The sequence below is a fragment of the Pyrus communis genome, chromosome 16 (genome assembly GCF_041283825.1).
Source record: "Pyrus communis isolate YQ-2024b chromosome 16, ASM4128382v1, whole genome shotgun sequence".
In the NCBI taxonomy this organism is placed as follows: domain Eukaryota; kingdom Viridiplantae; phylum Streptophyta; class Magnoliopsida; order Rosales; family Rosaceae; genus Pyrus; species Pyrus communis.
Window position 1 is genome coordinate 3715325 of NC_142580.1, and position 16198 is coordinate 3731522.

The window sequence follows — 16198 nt, forward strand, 5'->3', positions numbered from 1 at the left end:
CAGCAGACAATGGCTCATTATTTAATTCTTTAAGTGGACATCCACTGTTCTACAATAACAACATCTACTATATTAAAACGGAAGGATAGGAAGACCACATAATAATGTCAAGAATTTCTCAGCAAAAATTAGCTTTGAAACACCTGCCTTTTGCCAATACCAATTAAATGACTTTTCAAAATGACCATTCTACCTTATTTTCAATTTTTTTTTTTTAACAAACGATAATATTTAGAGTAATATTATTTATATCATATTTTTATATCACATTTCTATACTATTTTAGGTGGCATCTGATGCGGACAACCCCATCATTTGAAAATTTTGCAAAACCCAAGGAAATGAATGAGAGAGACTTCTCTTATACCACAATCATCATTTAATTAACTAGTTTTTCTTAATTGCTAGTTTATTAAAAATGAACTAAATTTAAAAATATAATTAATTCAAATGATGTGGATGTTCACATCAAATGCCATCTAAGATGGTATGAAAATGTGGTACAAAAATATGGTATGAATATTATTACTCTAATATTTATATTAAGAGTAGGGGAAGGGTTTAGCCTCACAATGGACTATCAATAATAGTTCAAATTTGTCTTTGGCGAAAATCAAATCCAAGACCTCTCTATTACACCTACAAGTACGGCTGAAATTTTTTTGCGAAAACCTCAAACCAAACGAAATAAATCTCAATCATATATTGAAAAAATCTAAACCAATAATACCGAAGTTTTTGAGATTCATACCAAACCGATTCCGAACTTTTCGATACGAAAATTGGGATTATATATTCAATAATTCAGAAATCCTGAACTCAACCGAATATATATATATATATATATATATTTTTTTTGGTTGCATGCATGTTGAATATTAAATTTAAGTAGTTTAATAATAGACCATATTAGAAATAAAAGTATGAAATTAAGTAGTTTGAAACTTTGGAAATATTAATTTGACTTAGTATGAATGAATTGGTATAAAATTCCAAATTAGTATAGGGTAAAAAGTCTAAATTTAAATTGATATACAATTGGGAAACAAAATTTTAGACGAAAAATCCAAATTTTAGTCAATGACCCAAAAAAGTTTTAAAATTCAAAATTCAAAATTTAACTTAAAAACCCAAAATCGAAAATCCAAACTAATAATAACGAAAACATTTCGAAATTTTAATTTGAAATTGATCTTCAAATTCCCTATCTTAAAAATTTTCAATTTAGGCTTCGGAATCACATTTTCGATTTGGAATTCCTACTGAATCGTCTCTATTTACAAATAAAAAGAAATATTTATCTACTAATTCTCTCTTTAGATCTGAAATGTTCGCGTCCCTTCAATCCCCAGATCTCGTTGATCTTCCTCGTCTCCCAGCTCGCGTTCTCCCTCCTAGGTCGCGATCTCCCTCTGGTAAACTTCCTTCTCTTGTCTGAAGGTTTCAGATTATTTCATTATATATCTGTTAGATGTTCTTGTTGGGTTTTTAAATTTGGGGATGTGCGGAAAACAGCTATGGAGGTTGGAGTCTGAATCTTCTCTCAAAACCTGATAGTGTGAAGTGCAGCAGACACACCAGGCACTGCCACTCCTCCTGAGACTCCTCCTAACTATCAGCCAGCCATTGTTGCGGCCTGTAACTTCTTCTTCTTCTTCTTTTAAATTTGTTATTTTTCTTTAATTTAGGGATTTTAGCTATAATTTAATTTATTTAATTCAGTTATAATTTAGCCTCTTCTTCTTCTTTTAATTCCTCAGAGACCAAACTCCAACTCCAAACATCAATGTCGGACTCCGGCGACTTCCTCCACAAAACTCATGTCGTTCTATTCCCCAGCGCCGGCATGGGCCATCTCACTCCCTTTCTACGACTTGCCGCATTGCTGCTTTCCCAAAACCATTGTCCCCTGACTCTCACCCTCATCACGACCCACCCCACAGTCTCACTCGCCGAGTCGTCACTCATCACTCGCTTCCTCTCCGCCTTCCCCGACCGAGTCAGTGAGCTCGAGTTCCATCTCCTTCCTCTAGACCCTTCAACGGCCAAATCCACTGACCCTTTTTTCGTCAGGTTTGAAGCCATCCGCCGCTCTGCATACCTCCTCACTCCTCTGCTCTCTTCCCTCTGTCCGCCTCCCTCCGCCATTATCTTCGACATCAGTTTAATCTCCCCGGTCATCCTCGCCGTCGAAAGCCTCCCTTTTCATCTCCCTGCCTACGTTCTTGTCACCACCTCCGCCAGAATGTTGTCTCTCTTCGCATCTTACCACAAATTAGCTTCCTCTTTAACAGAGCTCACGGACGATGGTGTTCTTGAAATCCCCGGCATCAGTCCGCCAATTTCCAAATCGTCGATTCCTCCATTGCTTCTGAATCCAAACAGTTTTTTTTCGAGTTTGTTCTTGGATGACGGTCCAAAGCTTAAAAATTTGAATGGGATTCTGATCAATTCGTTTGAAGAGCTGGAAGCAGAGGCATTGGGCGCGCTTAATGGCGGGAAAGTGAGTACGGCTGATAGGTTGCCACCAATTTTTTCTGTTGGGCCTTTTGTGCCCTGTGAATTCGAGAAGCTGCAGGGAGACGTCGGTGATGGCGATCGATTGAAGAGGTGGCTGGATGAACAGCCTGATGGGTCGGTGGTGTATGTGAGCTTCGGAAGCAGGACAGCTCTGTCGACAGAACAAATCGGAGAGGTGGGAGAAGGGTTGGTGAGAAGTGGGGTTAGGTTTTTGTGGGTGGTGAAGGAGAAGCTGGTTGACAGGGAAGAGGAGGAAGATGAGGGTAATTTAGTTAAAGTGAAGGGGAGGGGGGTTGTAGTGAGAAGGTGGGTGGAGCAAGGAGAAATCTTGGGGCACAAGGCGGTGGGTGGGTTTGTGAGCCATTGTGGGTGGAACTCGGTGGTGGAGGCGGCGTGGAACGGAGTTAGGGTTCTGGCTTGGCCGCTGAATGGGGATCAAAAGGTGAATGCAGAGGTGGTTGTGAGGAGTGGGGTTGGGATTTGGGACAAAACTTGGGGTTGGGGTGGTGGTGATCGGATTGTGGTGAAGGGGCAAATGATTGCTGATAAGATTAGAGAATTGATGGAGAGTGAAGATCCGAGGGTGGAAGCTGAAAGGGTTGGAGGAGAGGCTAAGAGGGCCGCCGGAGCCGGTGGTGGCCGGGACAAAATGTTCAAGCAGCTAATTGAGAATTGGAAGAAGCAACATGCATGAGGCATGTCTTGGCAAGCTTTCTCTGTTTTCTGAGTCTGGTTTCTGTTTCAGTAATAAAGGCAAAGCAATTTTCTTATGAAAATTATGTGTCCTCAATACAATAAGAAAATTACGTGTTCTCAATACTGAATTTTCACGAGAATCATTCATTTTCTTAATTGTCATTTAATTATCACAATTTAGCGGGCATCGAAGTGGACTTTGGGATAGCTACAAGCATCGTCCAGTAAATAATATATACACGTGCTATACTGTGGATAAATTAATCATATTACGTTACAGTGTGACAGTTGTATTGAAAAAATACTCATATTTGTAGTGACTTGTACGGATGACATGTGTTCGTACTTTCAAAGTTTAGAACATTTACTCCATTACTCAAAGTCTTCTACTATTGCCTCCATCAAAAGACTTCAAAAGCCTAATCGATAAGAAACTTTTTAGTGTGTTGGGAATACGGTTAATACAAAAAGTATTATAGTACAAGTAGTTGGATGCTTAAAAAAAATTCAATTACTTGTATTATAACACTTAACGTACCGACCCGTGTTTATGGCAAACAACAGAGCAAATAAAAACACGTCGTTTTTGTTTTGTCACCTCAAACGACATATTGACGAGTACAAATACACTGCCGTTTTGTGAAAAAACGTTCAAAAGTAGTTGTATGCTTCTGTGGTCGATATAAGCCGTAAATATAAGTTAATATACCTCCACTTGTTATCTCTTATTCGGCTTGGGGACCAAACAAAACCATGGCTTCCTCTTCATCTTCAGCTCTCTCCCACTCTTCCTTTAATATTTCAAGCACCAATTTAAATGTCTGGGAAAAACCTGGTAACCTGCATAGCAGAGTCCAAGTAAAGAGCTGTAAAAGACCTACCACCGTCGTAGTTTGTTCTAGTTCTTCTTCTCCGGCTCCGACGTCTCGCCGCCGCGTTCTTCTCCAAGGCTCCGTTTCTTTGGCTGCTTCAGCTGCCATTCTCCTCTGCTCAAATCCAGGTACGTAGTTCAAAGGACCCAAATATTATTTCTTCTTTATTTGTTCCCGTTGAGATATCAGTGACATATAACAAATGTGAAAAGGCTTAATTGTAACAATCCTCCTCAACCTGAAACCCTAGTTGCATTTTCGTCCCTGGATTTTAAAAAGGAAACTATTTGGCCTCTTGGAGTTGCATGTTTGTAGACAAATTAGAATTTGACATGTTCGAAGCAACTTTTACTTTTCTAGTTTTAACGAAATGTTTTGGTATGTCTCGAATTCTGATTGACATAAAAGAATGAATGACATCTTACATGTAAGTAGCCAAACAGTAGGTCTGGCCGTTCGGTCAACCATGCAACTTGCCCTTAAATTGGAGGACGGCTAACCATTGTTTTCGAACCAAGGGAACAGAATGCAGATCATGGTATTGTAACTATTGTTTATGAATAATTGCTATGATTGATAAGGTATTAGTCCTCTAGCATAGTTTTCAAATTAGGGAAGCTGAGAAGATCGAAAAATTAAATTTATGTACCTTGTTTGCAGCTGAAGCTGGATTTCTATCAGGATCGACCGGAATAGAATCAGTTCCGGGTCCTGAGTTGCCTCAAATCGACTTCCTCAAACGCTTCAATGGTTCAACTTTCACCCTCTCCCGGTCCACTGAGAATTACATTCATCAAGCTTACTCAAATATGTGACCAAATGTTGTTGCAGAAGAAAACCAGAAAAAGTATGCAGAAAATGATGCAAGATTCAGATCAACTCAAATACTCAAGGAGCTACTAGAAAAATCCAAGCTCAACAAAGAAAAGTAAGTCACTTCTTCGCATAAGATCAACCGCCAAAGTTCTAGGCTTGTGCTACTGCTACACATAAACCCTAAATATACAGTAGCACGGGCCTGGAAGCTTCAAAGGAGTGACCGAGGTTTCGATATCATTTACGTCAAACAATCGTGTTGTTAAGGAATGAGCAACAATTCCAACGTCGAAACAAAATACAGATGTTTCGCGTGTCGTATGTTACTTTGTGAAGTGTTATGTGAATCGAAATTGAAAATGTGCAGGAATAGTAAGGAAATTCAAGACAAGTACTGCATACGCGGAGCGGAGTGGGGAGTTGGAGATTGCTCAGCGGAGGGAATGACACCTGACGAGAAAGACAAGTTCATCGCAATGTTGAAGGAGAAGGCTGGTGTCAAGGATTGATTTTTACTAACTTGTGCAAGCTCTCTGCTTTCTGTAAACCCTAATTTCCAAGAAACTCGTAGGATCTTCTCGTGTGAAGAGATGAATAAATTTGCAATAAGAGTACACGACCATGACTATTACGAGCATACAATTATGATATTTATGCACTTAAGCGCGTGCTGAGACACTAGTATGTAAAAGGATTATGCAGGTGTTTGCATGATTTATGACATACTTCATATTACAAAGACGTAAAATAAAGTAAAATAATGAACTTTAAAAAGTAGGTAAAGGCTTTTACAATCTTAAATTACAAAGTTCCAAACATTTGAATTTATGATTTCATTTCATAGTGATAGTGATGCGGATTTTTCTACTTTTGCTTCATAATTGTATGAAGAAGATTTGTGACAAAAGGGTAATTTATGTTACTGAAAACACGTTCATGTGCCTATTATTTTCTCAAAACATTAAAATGCATGGTTTCACAAAGAATTGTAGGAAAAAGATGGTTGTTGAGAAAATTTTCGATGAACTTAAAATGCGTTCATGTATCATTATTATTTTACTTAATTCATAATATGTAGATATGTAATATACTCTACAACCGAAACTCAATAACGCTCTTATTCACTTTTATAATAATAGTAAAATGATATCCAACGCAATTTATGTTTTCGGCATACATAGATCTCCTAGGTAATCAAAGACAAAAGACAAGAAAACCAAATAAAAAAAATTAAAAGTCCAGTAAAAAAATTATATAAAAAACTAATAATTTAGTTTTACATTATTCGTGTGTATATCCTAATCTTGGCCAAAATCCCATGGGGATTGCAAGCTCAGCGACCCAGCAATCATAGCTGTCTCTCTCTCTCTCTCTCTCTCTCTCTGTCACACAGGTGCTCTTCCCCTCTCTCTTCTCCACGGATTTTACAATTTCTTCAATTTTTTTTTAATTTCATTTATTTGATTTTCATCTTCAATTTCAATTGTTTCTCGGAAAATTCCAGGCTAGGGTTATATGTACAGTTTCCGTTGGTTCTATGTAATGGACAATTGAATTCGTTTCATTTTCTTGCGGTTTCTCAGCTGCCAAACGGGATTTCTAAGAAATTCAGCTGTTTGGTGCTTTGAAAGTTTGCTCTATTAGAATTTGAATTGGAATTGGGGCTTCTCAGCAAAAAGAGGGGAGGAAGAAGAAAAAGTGATTTTTAGGTTGAAATTGCGCGCGGAATTGTAACTGGTAAAATAGGTAAAGGGTTTATTTGGTTGTGTAAAACTTCAAATTTGTTTTAGCTAACTTGTGTAACTTTGTTGAAAATCATGATCTTATTTGTATATAAATGTGATAAATTTGATTGTTAAATAGCTTCTTTCTTTCGTTTTCAGGGAAATTCTGCGCGATTAGTTTGGTTAGCATTGTAGAATTCATGTGGGAGTTGAAAGCTTGAATTTTGAAATTTCTGGTGTTACTAGTGATTCTCGCTTCGGGATTGGGACTGCAATTCGGAGTCACAAAAATGTACCGGACTGTGGCTACAGCCACAACTGCAACCAGGGGCGGATCTCCGACTGATAGCGGGGATTGTGTTGTCACTTTGGATCAAGTTCCACGGTGGAGCAATTCAGAGCATCGTTCTTCCTTGGAATATGACAATGAAGATCCTTCGTTTTCAAATTCGTTTTCAAATTCGTTTTTTCCTGATCCTTTAACTTCCCAATCTGGGGGAGAGAGCAGTAGCAATGGGATAGTCTCAAGATTTCCAGTTGACCATGAAATTAATTCAAAGATATATCTATGGAGAGGGAACCCATGGAATCTTGAAGTTGATGCGGTAGTGAATTCTACAAATGAGGTGAGTACTAGGTTATGATGATGAATCTTTGAAAGAGATTTCGTGATATATAAACCTGGTGACATTGGTAAAAGAAACAAGTGTCTAATAGATTGTACTAGTCTGACATGCTTTTCGATTGGACGATTTACAGAACATGGATGAAGCACATTGTAGTCCTGGTTTGCATGCTGCGGCTGGACCTGGTCTTGCAGAAGAATGTGCAGCACTGGTATGCACTCTTGTCTTCAGACATTCTTCGTCAGTTCTTGAAACTTGAAATGCAATGTAAATACAGATTTATGGGTAAAATCGAAGATTTTGAATGGGATACGACATGGAATTTTCAATGTCGTTGGCTTTTTAAAGCCTCCTGTGGTGTGCTGTCAGAATTAGTTTTTATTAAGAGTCAACTGATTTGATATACCTTTGTTTGTTGGCAGGGTGGATGTAGAACAGGGATGGCAAAGGTTACTAAAGCGTATGACCTTCCAGCTAGGTGGGTACAGCAGTAAAGTTTTCATTTAGAGAGTTCATTGTGCACAAGTACTCTTTCATGTATGTATTTTGACTAAACGAATGATGTTTCTTTCCTTGTACATTTTTCCAGGAGGGTTATCCATACTGTCGGTCCCAAGTATGCAGTGAAATACCATACTGCTGCAGAAAATGCTCTGAGCCATTGTTATCGTTCTTGCCTTGAACTTCTCATTGAAAATGGGCTGCAAAGGTGTTTGGCAGATGATTTGTGCTATTGATTGTTCTTCCCTTTTGTTTTGTTCTTTGTAAAGTGTGAAGCTTATTTTGTTTGGCCAATGTATTGTAGCATTGCAATGGGCTGTATATATACAGAAGCTAAGAACTACCCTCGTGAGCCAGCTGCCCATGTTGCTATAAGTGAGTTACTTTCTTACATGTTTCAGAATTTAGTTTCTTTGCAATGATGTATTATGTGAAGCACGTGAAGTACATTGAGCATATCTGTGCATCCATGGGAAATAGAAAGGCCTGATACTAGCTTTTGTTGGATTATATACAAAATCATAACATTAATATCGCATGGTAAGGAAAGGATAACAATCAACCAATATTCAAAATAAAAGTGAGGATGGCTCCTGTTATCTCTTGCAGATGTAGTCTCGTATGATGAGTTAGATTATGGTACAATCTTTAAAATATGTGCATGTCTTTGGCATTCAATGATACATATAACTTGCTTATCTATTAGTATGAGTGCCAGATTACTCAAATTTTAGTCATGTAAATACATCAATGTTTTAGTTGCTGCAGGATAAAGTTCACTGAATATTCGATTATTTCTCTTATTCTTTACTCTCCAACTTATCTATTTTCTGTTTTTTTCAGGGACTGTACGACGTTTTCTGGAAAAGCAAAAAGATAAAATCGCAGCTGTTGTTTTTTGTACTACCACATCACTGGATACAGAGATATACAAAAGGTTAATAAAAATAGTTATTTATTTATGGAGCACAAGCTGCTTCATCATGATATATGTGACTTATAAACTCCATTTTTGGTTTTACTGTTACAAAATGTTGAGAAATCATTCCCCTTCACTTTTTTTTCCCAACCTAGATTACTTCCGCTTTACTTTCCCCGAGATAAACTTGAAGAGGAGATTGCCTTGTCGAAGCTTCCTGCAGATGTAGGTGATGAAAATGGCGAGACAATTATAGATGAGCGTAAAATCAGAATAAAGCCTTTACCCAAGAAGAATATTCCAAAGCCTCCCCAGGCTCCAGTTGAGCTTCCTGTGAGTGATGTTGGCTTGGTACAAAGGTCAGTCAATGACTCGATTAGAATTTTTTAGCATATCATAGAAAAACTTAGGGCAGCTTTGACTAATCAAGAGATGCCTAGAAAATTCTTGCCGGAGAAAGCTGCTGAAGAATTCCATGTTTCATAAGTCAATTTTCATACTTCATAGATGTCTGTGCACTTACGTTCTCTGTTATTGTGGTTATCAAGCTTGTTGTTCCTTTTGATATACCATTATCATTAGCTCTTTTGGTTAAAATCCTTGACTAACTTGCTGAATTTGTTATATAGGAACTCATCATATTTGGATTCATATTTGGATCCTGCCTTCATGTCCTTAATAAAAGATCCAGATCAGAGACGCAAGGAACAATGGGAAAAAACTGCTCAAGCACAAAGTGGATGGAATTGTGCTAAAATGCTTGGGTTTGGCGAGCTTGGTGGACCTCCATTGTCTGCTGCAGAAGAATACTCGCTTCATTCAAGATACCTTGCTAAAGCAAATTCTCTTAATCTTTCAGAAATTGCAGAAATGAAAATTGTGTAAGATTTATAACTCTTTCATCATTAACTCAGTGGCAGTTGTGGAGTCTTAAGCTTGTAGATTTTCACAGTTGGACAGCTGCTAATATGTAAAGTGCTTTTCATTCTAATTTACTCTTTGCTATTGGTAGCAGTAGCACTTCCGTTAGCTCATATCTTGTACACAGAAAAAAAAAGGAGAAGCTTTTAAGTTGTTAAAAACAATGCAAATGTTGATATGTTGCTACCTAATGGTGGCTGAACCTAGGAATATTATGAATCTAAAAATGGTTGCATCTAAATGGTTGTATAAGATGTATTCATTTAAACTAATGTCTATTTTTCTGTCTATTTCAGTTACCGAGGTGGGGTTGACAGCGAGGGTCGTCCTGTAATGGTGGTTGTGGGGGCACATTTTCTTTTGCGATGTCTTGATCTAGAACGATTTGTACACTATGTTGTTAAGGTAATACAGCATTAAATTTGGGATTAATCTGCATATGTTGTAGAGTTATTGTATAGTTATGTTGTTGGCCACTAGTATAGCTAATCTTGTTTATTGGTTTGCAGGAGTTTGAACCCTTAATACAAAAGCCTTATACTATTGTATACTTCCACTCTGCAGCATCTTTACAGCTGTAAGTTGTTCATAGTTGAGTTTCAGAAAATGCAAAACTTCAAACAATTCTAGGGTCATAAGGTTTTTCATGTCATTCTATACTCACACTCCAGGTGACAGTTCAGTTTCTGTGAAAAATGAGAAAAGAATTTTCGAACACTCACAACGACTGCGAACTAATGTAGATTGAAGTAACTTCTTCGGTGGAATTTTAATTTCTAATTATGAACACAAGTGATGATCAGTAAACTAATAGCGTATATTGATAGCATGTCTCTGCAACTGATTGAGTATCCTTTCGTGCATGTTTTGCAGCCAGCCAGACTTGGGGTGGATGAAAAGGGTACAACAGATACTTGGTCGTAAACACCAACGTAATCTGCATGTAGGTATCACTGCGTTTGTCCATATGCATTAGGAACTATGTCCGTTAATCATGTCTCTAATCTTTATCTTTTTTACATAGGCAATATACGTCCTTCACCCGACATTTGGGCTGAAGGCTGCAATATTTGCCCTGCAACTGTTCGTGGACAATGTGGTATGTCTAAGTTTGTTTGCGATTCTTGTTATCAACACTTCCATCACTTCAAAAGCCTGCTGTAAGTGAATGTTATTCTAACTTATGTTTCTAGGTCTGGAAGAAAGTGGTATATGTAGATAGATTACTGCAGCTCTTTCGATATGTTCCTCGTGAGCAGTTGACCATCCCTGACTTTGTGTTCCAGTTGAGTTTCTTTGTTCCTTTTCTCCATCCTAGCATGCAATGATTACATTGGAAGGTAAACAGACGTTTGATTCTAATGATTTTCGGGCCTGTGATCAATGCAGGCACGATTTGGAAGTGAACGGTGGGAAGGGTCTTATCGTGGACCCGAGAACCAAGTATGTGTATCATCGACCGTAGCATTGCGAATACAGGGTTCCATGAGGCAATGAAGGAGGTCCATGGCATGTGATTTCTTGATTCAAATTTATTTTCTTGTATCTTATAGGTAGATGGGAGTTGAATTTGCCGGTTTCCTGTGAAGAAAAAGATATCCTTTGTTTTTTGGGAAAGTTGTTTATGAAGCAAATGTTGTTTGAACCTAGAGATGGAAATTGATAATAATATTCTTTTTTGTCTTGTCTTGGATGAATTATCAATAAAATGTAAAGTTGGTTTGAGATTTCTTTATGCAGTTTTTGTTTTCGTCTATTGATTCTCCTTTAGCATTTTAGTTAAAATGTTCCACGAGATTAGTATAACTCCTTACTTTGATCTTTAAGATTTGATTTGAAGTTGATAAAAATATTCATTGAGTTTGTCAACTGTCAATCATTTTGGTCATTTTCGTGAAAAAATTGTTAAATAAAGACCAAAATGATAAAAATACCCTCAATTTAATAAACAATGGGCGAAAATGATTTGACAAAAAGCAGGCTATTTTTGTCATTTCATTCTTATTTAACGGTGAGTTATCACGAAATGACTAAAATGAGAGACGGTGGACCATTTCACAAACCAATTCTATCGCTTTCAAATTTTAAGATCCAATCGCATAAACTATTTTGGCTAAAAAAAAAGTTCTCTTTTTATTGAATCCAAACGGTTAAAATTACCCCAAAAAAGTTGGAAATAAGGAGTTGGTTAATCTAAACTCCATATTAATATAATAGAACCACTAAAAGCTCATGAAATTATCATTCTAACCATCTAATTAAAACTAAACATAGATAAGAAATGTGGGTAGTAACGTAATTCCACACAATCAAAATTTTGCTATTTTTTTAAAGCCTCACCTACCTATAATTCTAGTGAAAACTAATGAAAAGAGTTTAAAACCTTTGAGTTTTAATGATAAGTACCATGATTGACTTTTTAGTGTAAAAATGTGGTTTTTCATTAAAGTTCACATGATTCTAACATATCTCTAATCAAAAATTAAAAAATAAAAAGTCCCACGTTCCCTCTCCCTCTCCCTCTCTTCCTCTCTCCTTCCATTTTAAAACAAAAAAAAATACAAAATTAAAAAGTAGTACAGTAAAATAACAATAGTTTAATTTAAGAAGGAAATTGTTATTAACATTCCAAAAATATCATTCTACACTCCTCATAAATATATTTTTATTTTTAATTATAAAAAAATTGAAGCGTCAAATGAGATTTTTGAAGTGCTAATAATAATTCTCTTTGAAAAAAATATATAGATATTTCTCCTTCTGTTCTCCAAATCTATTGGTTACACTTGTCAGATAACTTTCGAGAGAAACACAGTAATATGCTAATCCACGGCGCACCCGATAAATCCCAGTGCGACTCAGCTTGAAACCGTTCCGGTTCCACACACTATTTTCTACATTTTCTGCAACTTAATTCTCATAAAAATCTTGAAGACGAAGGCGAACCCAAAAACCAGGCAGCCAGAGTTTGCTTCTTCTCTGCTTTCTCCGGCCACTCTCCGGTGAGCAAATAAATACTCAGGCTAATCTATTTTGTTTGCTTATTGGAATAGGATTGCTCCGCTAAAATTTAGAACACAATTAATGAGTATTTAATGGGATAATTTAGAAAGATGGGATTTTGATACGAGTTTTCAACTGGGTTTATGTGAATTTCCACTGGGTTTATGTGATTATTTTACTTTTCCATTTTTTCACACCTGGAAGTTGATGTCTTGCACTTGTTTTTGTACATATCAGGAATGTTTGCTTGAATGATTTTTTGTTGAAGTGGGGTTTCCGGGACCCGGTTCGAATTTAATGTTTTTGTTTTGGTTGCATGTTTCAAAAATGGATATCTGCATGAATTCAAATGCAGTGTGGACTTACTGTATATGTATAGATGCTGATATTTCTATACACAAGTGTGGAAGAACAACTGAGGAAGCGTAGTATTCTGTGAAGGGTATCGAGTTTGATCAGTAGAACAAAATGGTGCAAGGTCTGTCACTGAGTGCTCTGACTGCGTCTTGCAATGGTGGGTTATGTAGATCAATGCCTTCGTGGAGGAGGCATTTCAAACTAATGAGCAAAACCCGGATGAGTACTGGTGTCGAAAGGTGTGGTATCTGGCATCTGTGCCGTCAAAGCTTATTCTTAAGAGGTAACACCGATGTGGTAAGACAAAGGAATATGAGGGTGGAAGCTGGTTGGCTGTTTAAAGGGGGTGATCAGGGGTTGAATGCAAGCTCGGAGCAGAGCGAGAGTGCTAATGAAGATATTTTGATATTCTTTTTTCAGCTGGACCTGGCAACTCGAGTACAGGTTCGATGGTTCTTCTCTTATAGCTTTCATTTCGTATTAGGTTTAACTAGTGTGGATTTCTCTCAATTTTGTTAGTCTAACAAGCATTTGATTCTTGGGATGCATTGGCAGTATGCTTTGAACACGGAACAGTATGATGTTGCACAACAACTAAGAAACAAGCTGACTGAGGTTAGATCTCTCATCCCGAATATAAGTGATATGCTAACCAGGTGGGCAAGGCTTGCTTATAATATCTTTTTTTTCTTTTTTTCTTGTAATCTAACAAATTTTGAGCTCCAAATTACAGAAGGCAAAGAATATGAAAGAAGGCCTTTTAATCTTCTGTAGACTTTCTTAGCAATATCTAGAGAAACAGTAGCAATTGTTAATGCAGGTTTAGTGTGCCTAGCTTTTCTATGAACCATTATGATGAAACTTAAAGTTTAGTAACATTACAAAAACCAAAAAGTGCTGTAAACAAGATCTATGTTAGCTGCTTTTTTGGTCTTTGAAAAGGAATGTTGGGATGTAGTCTTTTGGTGTGTCCCATATCAACACGTGTAAGCTTCCTGGTGAATGGAGAAAGAAATAATTGCGGCGTTCCTAATAAGTGCTCTTCTTGGAAGGTTGAAGCTGAGGTTATTAAGCAGCAGGAGGCAAAAAGGGGTTTGTCCCCAAAGAGTGAAGCTCAAGATAAGGCGATAAGTATCATTCGCTTACGGTAATTCCCCAAAGTTTTCCATATTCTATCTAATTAAGAGTTTAATTCAGTACAAATGGTGGAATTTATATGTTTCTTCTTTCTACTTCCTTTTGACCCTTCGATGATTTTGGCATATGCGGTCAACTATTCATTAAAGTATACTGCTTCTTTGTCTTTCCTTACAGTGCAGACCTGCAGAATGCAATTGAGAGTGAGAATTATGCAGTGGCAGCCAAGCTACGAGATACAATTTCTAAACTGGAGGCAGAGTCACTGGCTGCATCCGCCAAAGCTTTAGCACATGAAAATGCAAATTATTCATTTCGTTTGGGACAGAGAGTGAGGCATAAAATTTTTGGTATGTATTCTGTGTTTTTTGCTGAGATTTGTCTTCCAAATTATTTTTTATGTAAGCTGTGGTGTCCAGTAGTCTGAAAAAGTATGCTTCTTGATTGTGTAGTCATGTTGGGTGCATATTTGGGTAGTTGTATTTTATAAATCTGGAGCAATTTCAATGAAATTTTCACTACAAAAACCTTGTAGAATCTGTTTAACAAGTAGCAGCGTGAAAAAGTAAAACTGGATTTTATGTGTTTCATTGCTTCATTTCCTTTCGTGCTTTCTTCTGTTATACAAATCTTATGTTATTTTTTCAGGCTATCGCGCCGTGGTTTGTGGGATGGATCCGGTGTGTTCTGAATCAAGTACATGGATGAAAACTGCACAGGTTGAAAAGTTGACACGCGGTTCTAATCAGCCATTTTATCAGGTTTGAAACCTATTTTAAAGCCCTTCATGACTATGCACTCACATATGCTTCTGATACGATCTATTAAAATGAATTGGAATATCAGCAATAACAACAGTAATGATATATGCATGGTTTGCTTCTGATTGATTGCTTTGATTTCTATCCCCGTTTCTATCATACTCTTGCTGTGTGGGTGAGTAAGCATTGCATGCAATGCAATATGATTTTGAATGATATCCACATCATCTTTCCTCAGATTTTGGTTGATGTACATGCGGACCCCAACCTTCTGGTGGCATATGGTAATACTCAAACTTTTTGACCCAAAACCTTCTCAGATTTAAGTCTTCTCCTCACGCGTTGTCTATATATCTGCATTTTAGGCACTTAATCCGCCTGTCTTTTTGCAGTTTCTGAGGAGAATCTGTTAGCCCCTGAAGAACCAGACTTGGTGAGTAGAAGTCTCCCTCTTTTTGTTTCGTTTCATCGCTGATGTTTTGTTTCCTCTTGTTGAGTTGTATTTGTCCTTGAAGAACATAAAAAAATTCCCTGCCAAACCAGTCTGTTTCGTTAACCTTGTGCAGGATCGATTTGATCATCCCTACATTTCCTTTCTGTTCTATGGGATGGATGCAGCTGGAGATTTCATCCCCATCAAGCAATTGCGAGAGAAGTACAATCGGCCACGACATGAAATCCCCTACGATCCACAAGACGAGGGGGAAGGAAGTGATGCTTAGTGAAATCCCGGCAACAGACCCTTGTATTATAAGATGCTGATTCACGTACTGCCCATCAATATATTCTTTCCTTCTTTATCTAAACAAGTCTCTTATCTGTTTGTCTGAAATTTTATTCTGCCTTATACGACGGCGTTTTGTCATAATTTTCATAGTGCTACTTTTAACATTTGAATTTAAACTAAGGAATATGCACAAATAGAACGGGAACGGGTACAAACTCTTAATCAAAAACAGTACTTGGGGTACAAAATGCACAATAAGCTGTACATAAATCATAGTTAGTGCTCCTTTATTGCATTCAGGAGCACTATTTGGCCGGATTGGACCGATATTAGAAACGAAATACGGGCATGTTAAGCATGTCTAGCTAAAAAAGGTCAGAAGTTTTTTTAAGTTTAAAAAATAGATTTAAAATGCTTTCTGCAAAAGCATTTGTTATGTGCTAATTTTCGAAAAAGCACTTATATTTTTATTTAACATCTCGATGTGCTTCCAATTGAAGCACCTTTGAACATAAAAAGCATTTTCCAACTGGCCCTACACCTAGAATATACAAGGGAGAAGGTGAAATCTCGAGCTAGCTACATGGATTTAAAGTCCACCAGCTTGGAACCGGATCT

General features: G+C 37.2%; 4 protein-coding genes across 10 annotated transcripts; all 4 read left to right on the forward strand.

The window, feature by feature from the left end:
- The first annotated feature begins 1132 nt into the window (after positions 1-1132).
- On the forward strand, positions 1133-3337 carry LOC137732300 (UDP-glycosyltransferase 708G1). Of its 4 annotated transcripts, none has more exons than XM_068471607.2 (3): positions 1133-1415; positions 1516-1638; positions 1761-3337. In XM_068471607.2, the coding sequence occupies exon 3, from the start codon at positions 1787-1789 to the stop codon at positions 3212-3214; it is 1428 nt and encodes a 475-aa protein (XP_068327708.1). In that variant the 5' UTR covers positions 1133-1415; positions 1516-1638; positions 1761-1786; the 3' UTR covers positions 3215-3337. The 4 variants fall into 4 exon arrangements, with proteins under 4 accessions (XP_068327708.1, XP_088544135.1, XP_088544136.1 ...); XM_088688010.1 differs by having other exon boundaries at positions 1277-1415; positions 1516-1634; XM_088688009.1 differs by lacking the exon at positions 1516-1638 and having other exon boundaries at positions 1152-1415.
- A 586-nt stretch (positions 3338-3923) lies between these two features.
- On the forward strand, positions 3924-5562 carry LOC137731858 (uncharacterized). The gene is made up of 4 exons (XM_068471101.2): positions 3924-4216; positions 4749-4838; positions 4920-5016; positions 5272-5562. The coding sequence occupies exons 1-4, from the start codon at positions 3970-3972 to the stop codon at positions 5411-5413; spliced, it is 576 nt and encodes a 191-aa protein (XP_068327202.1). The 5' UTR covers positions 3924-3969; the 3' UTR covers positions 5414-5562.
- Positions 5563-5851: 289 nt separating this feature from the next.
- LOC137731149 (uncharacterized) lies at positions 5852-11322 on the forward strand. 2 transcript variants are annotated; one of them, XM_068470253.2, is made up of 16 exons: positions 5852-6297; positions 6409-6650; positions 6788-7254; positions 7388-7465; positions 7677-7732; positions 7844-7963; positions 8060-8130; positions 8599-8692; positions 8830-9033; positions 9304-9555; positions 9892-10000; positions 10105-10172; positions 10469-10538; positions 10620-10694; positions 10789-10880; positions 10985-11322. In XM_068470253.2, the coding sequence occupies exons 3-16, from the start codon at positions 6919-6921 to the stop codon at positions 11058-11060; spliced, it is 1701 nt and encodes a 566-aa protein (XP_068326354.1). In that variant the 5' UTR covers positions 5852-6297; positions 6409-6650; positions 6788-6918; the 3' UTR covers positions 11061-11322. The 2 variants fall into 2 exon arrangements, with proteins under 2 accessions (XP_068326354.1, XP_088543708.1); XM_088687582.1 differs by having other exon boundaries at positions 6094-6297; positions 6488-6650.
- Positions 11323-12445: 1123 nt separating this feature from the next.
- Positions 12446-15721, forward strand: LOC137731845 (clp protease adapter protein ClpF, chloroplastic). Of its 3 annotated transcripts, none has more exons than XM_068471083.2 (9): positions 12446-12597; positions 12954-13399; positions 13511-13570; positions 14008-14102; positions 14270-14442; positions 14741-14853; positions 15092-15137; positions 15246-15286; positions 15420-15721. In XM_068471083.2, the coding sequence occupies exons 2-9, from the start codon at positions 13067-13069 to the stop codon at positions 15573-15575; spliced, it is 1017 nt and encodes a 338-aa protein (XP_068327184.1). In that variant the 5' UTR covers positions 12446-12597; positions 12954-13066; the 3' UTR covers positions 15576-15721. The 3 variants fall into 3 exon arrangements, with proteins under 3 accessions (XP_068327184.1, XP_088544504.1, XP_068327185.1); XM_088688378.1 differs by having other exon boundaries at positions 12449-12597; positions 12836-13399; XM_068471084.2 differs by having other exon boundaries at positions 12461-12597; positions 12978-13399.
- The last annotated feature ends 477 nt before the right edge of the window (positions 15722-16198 follow it).

What these genes read in the sequence shown, in the direction of transcription:
- LOC137732300 (XM_088688009.1), top strand. Translation starts at nt 1,328, where the DNA reads ATGTTCGCGTCCCTTCAATCCCCAGATCTCGTTGATCTTCCTCGTCTC. An exon ending in TAGGTCGCGATCTCCCTCTG is followed by an intron (nt 1,416 to 1,760) that starts GTAAACTTCCTT and finishes TTAATTCCTCAG; the next exon opens with AGACCAAACTCCAACTCCAA.
- LOC137731858 (XM_068471101.2), top strand. Translation starts at nt 3,970, where the DNA reads ATGGCTTCCTCTTCATCTTCAGCTCTCTCCCACTCTTCCTTTAATATT. An exon ending in CTTCCTCAAACGCTTCAATG is followed by an intron (nt 4,839 to 4,919) that starts GTTCAACTTTCA and finishes ATGTTGTTGCAG; the next exon opens with AAGAAAACCAGAAAAAGTAT. An exon ending in TCCAAGCTCAACAAAGAAAA is followed by an intron (nt 5,017 to 5,271) that starts GTAAGTCACTTC and finishes GAAAATGTGCAG; the next exon opens with GAATAGTAAGGAAATTCAAG.
- LOC137731149 (XM_068470253.2), top strand. Translation starts at nt 6,919, where the DNA reads ATGTACCGGACTGTGGCTACAGCCACAACTGCAACCAGGGGCGGATCT. An exon ending in ATTGAAAATGGGCTGCAAAG is followed by an intron (nt 7,964 to 8,059) that starts GTGTTTGGCAGA and finishes AATGTATTGTAG; the next exon opens with CATTGCAATGGGCTGTATAT. An exon ending in TCTGCAGCATCTTTACAGCT is followed by an intron (nt 10,173 to 10,468) that starts GTAAGTTGTTCA and finishes CATGTTTTGCAG; the next exon opens with CCAGCCAGACTTGGGGTGGA.
- LOC137731845 (XM_068471083.2), top strand. Translation starts at nt 13,067, where the DNA reads ATGGTGCAAGGTCTGTCACTGAGTGCTCTGACTGCGTCTTGCAATGGT. An exon ending in CTAATCAGCCATTTTATCAG is followed by an intron (nt 14,854 to 15,091) that starts GTTTGAAACCTA and finishes ATCTTTCCTCAG; the next exon opens with ATTTTGGTTGATGTACATGC. An exon ending in CAACCTTCTGGTGGCATATG is followed by an intron (nt 15,138 to 15,245) that starts GTAATACTCAAA and finishes GTCTTTTTGCAG; the next exon opens with TTTCTGAGGAGAATCTGTTA.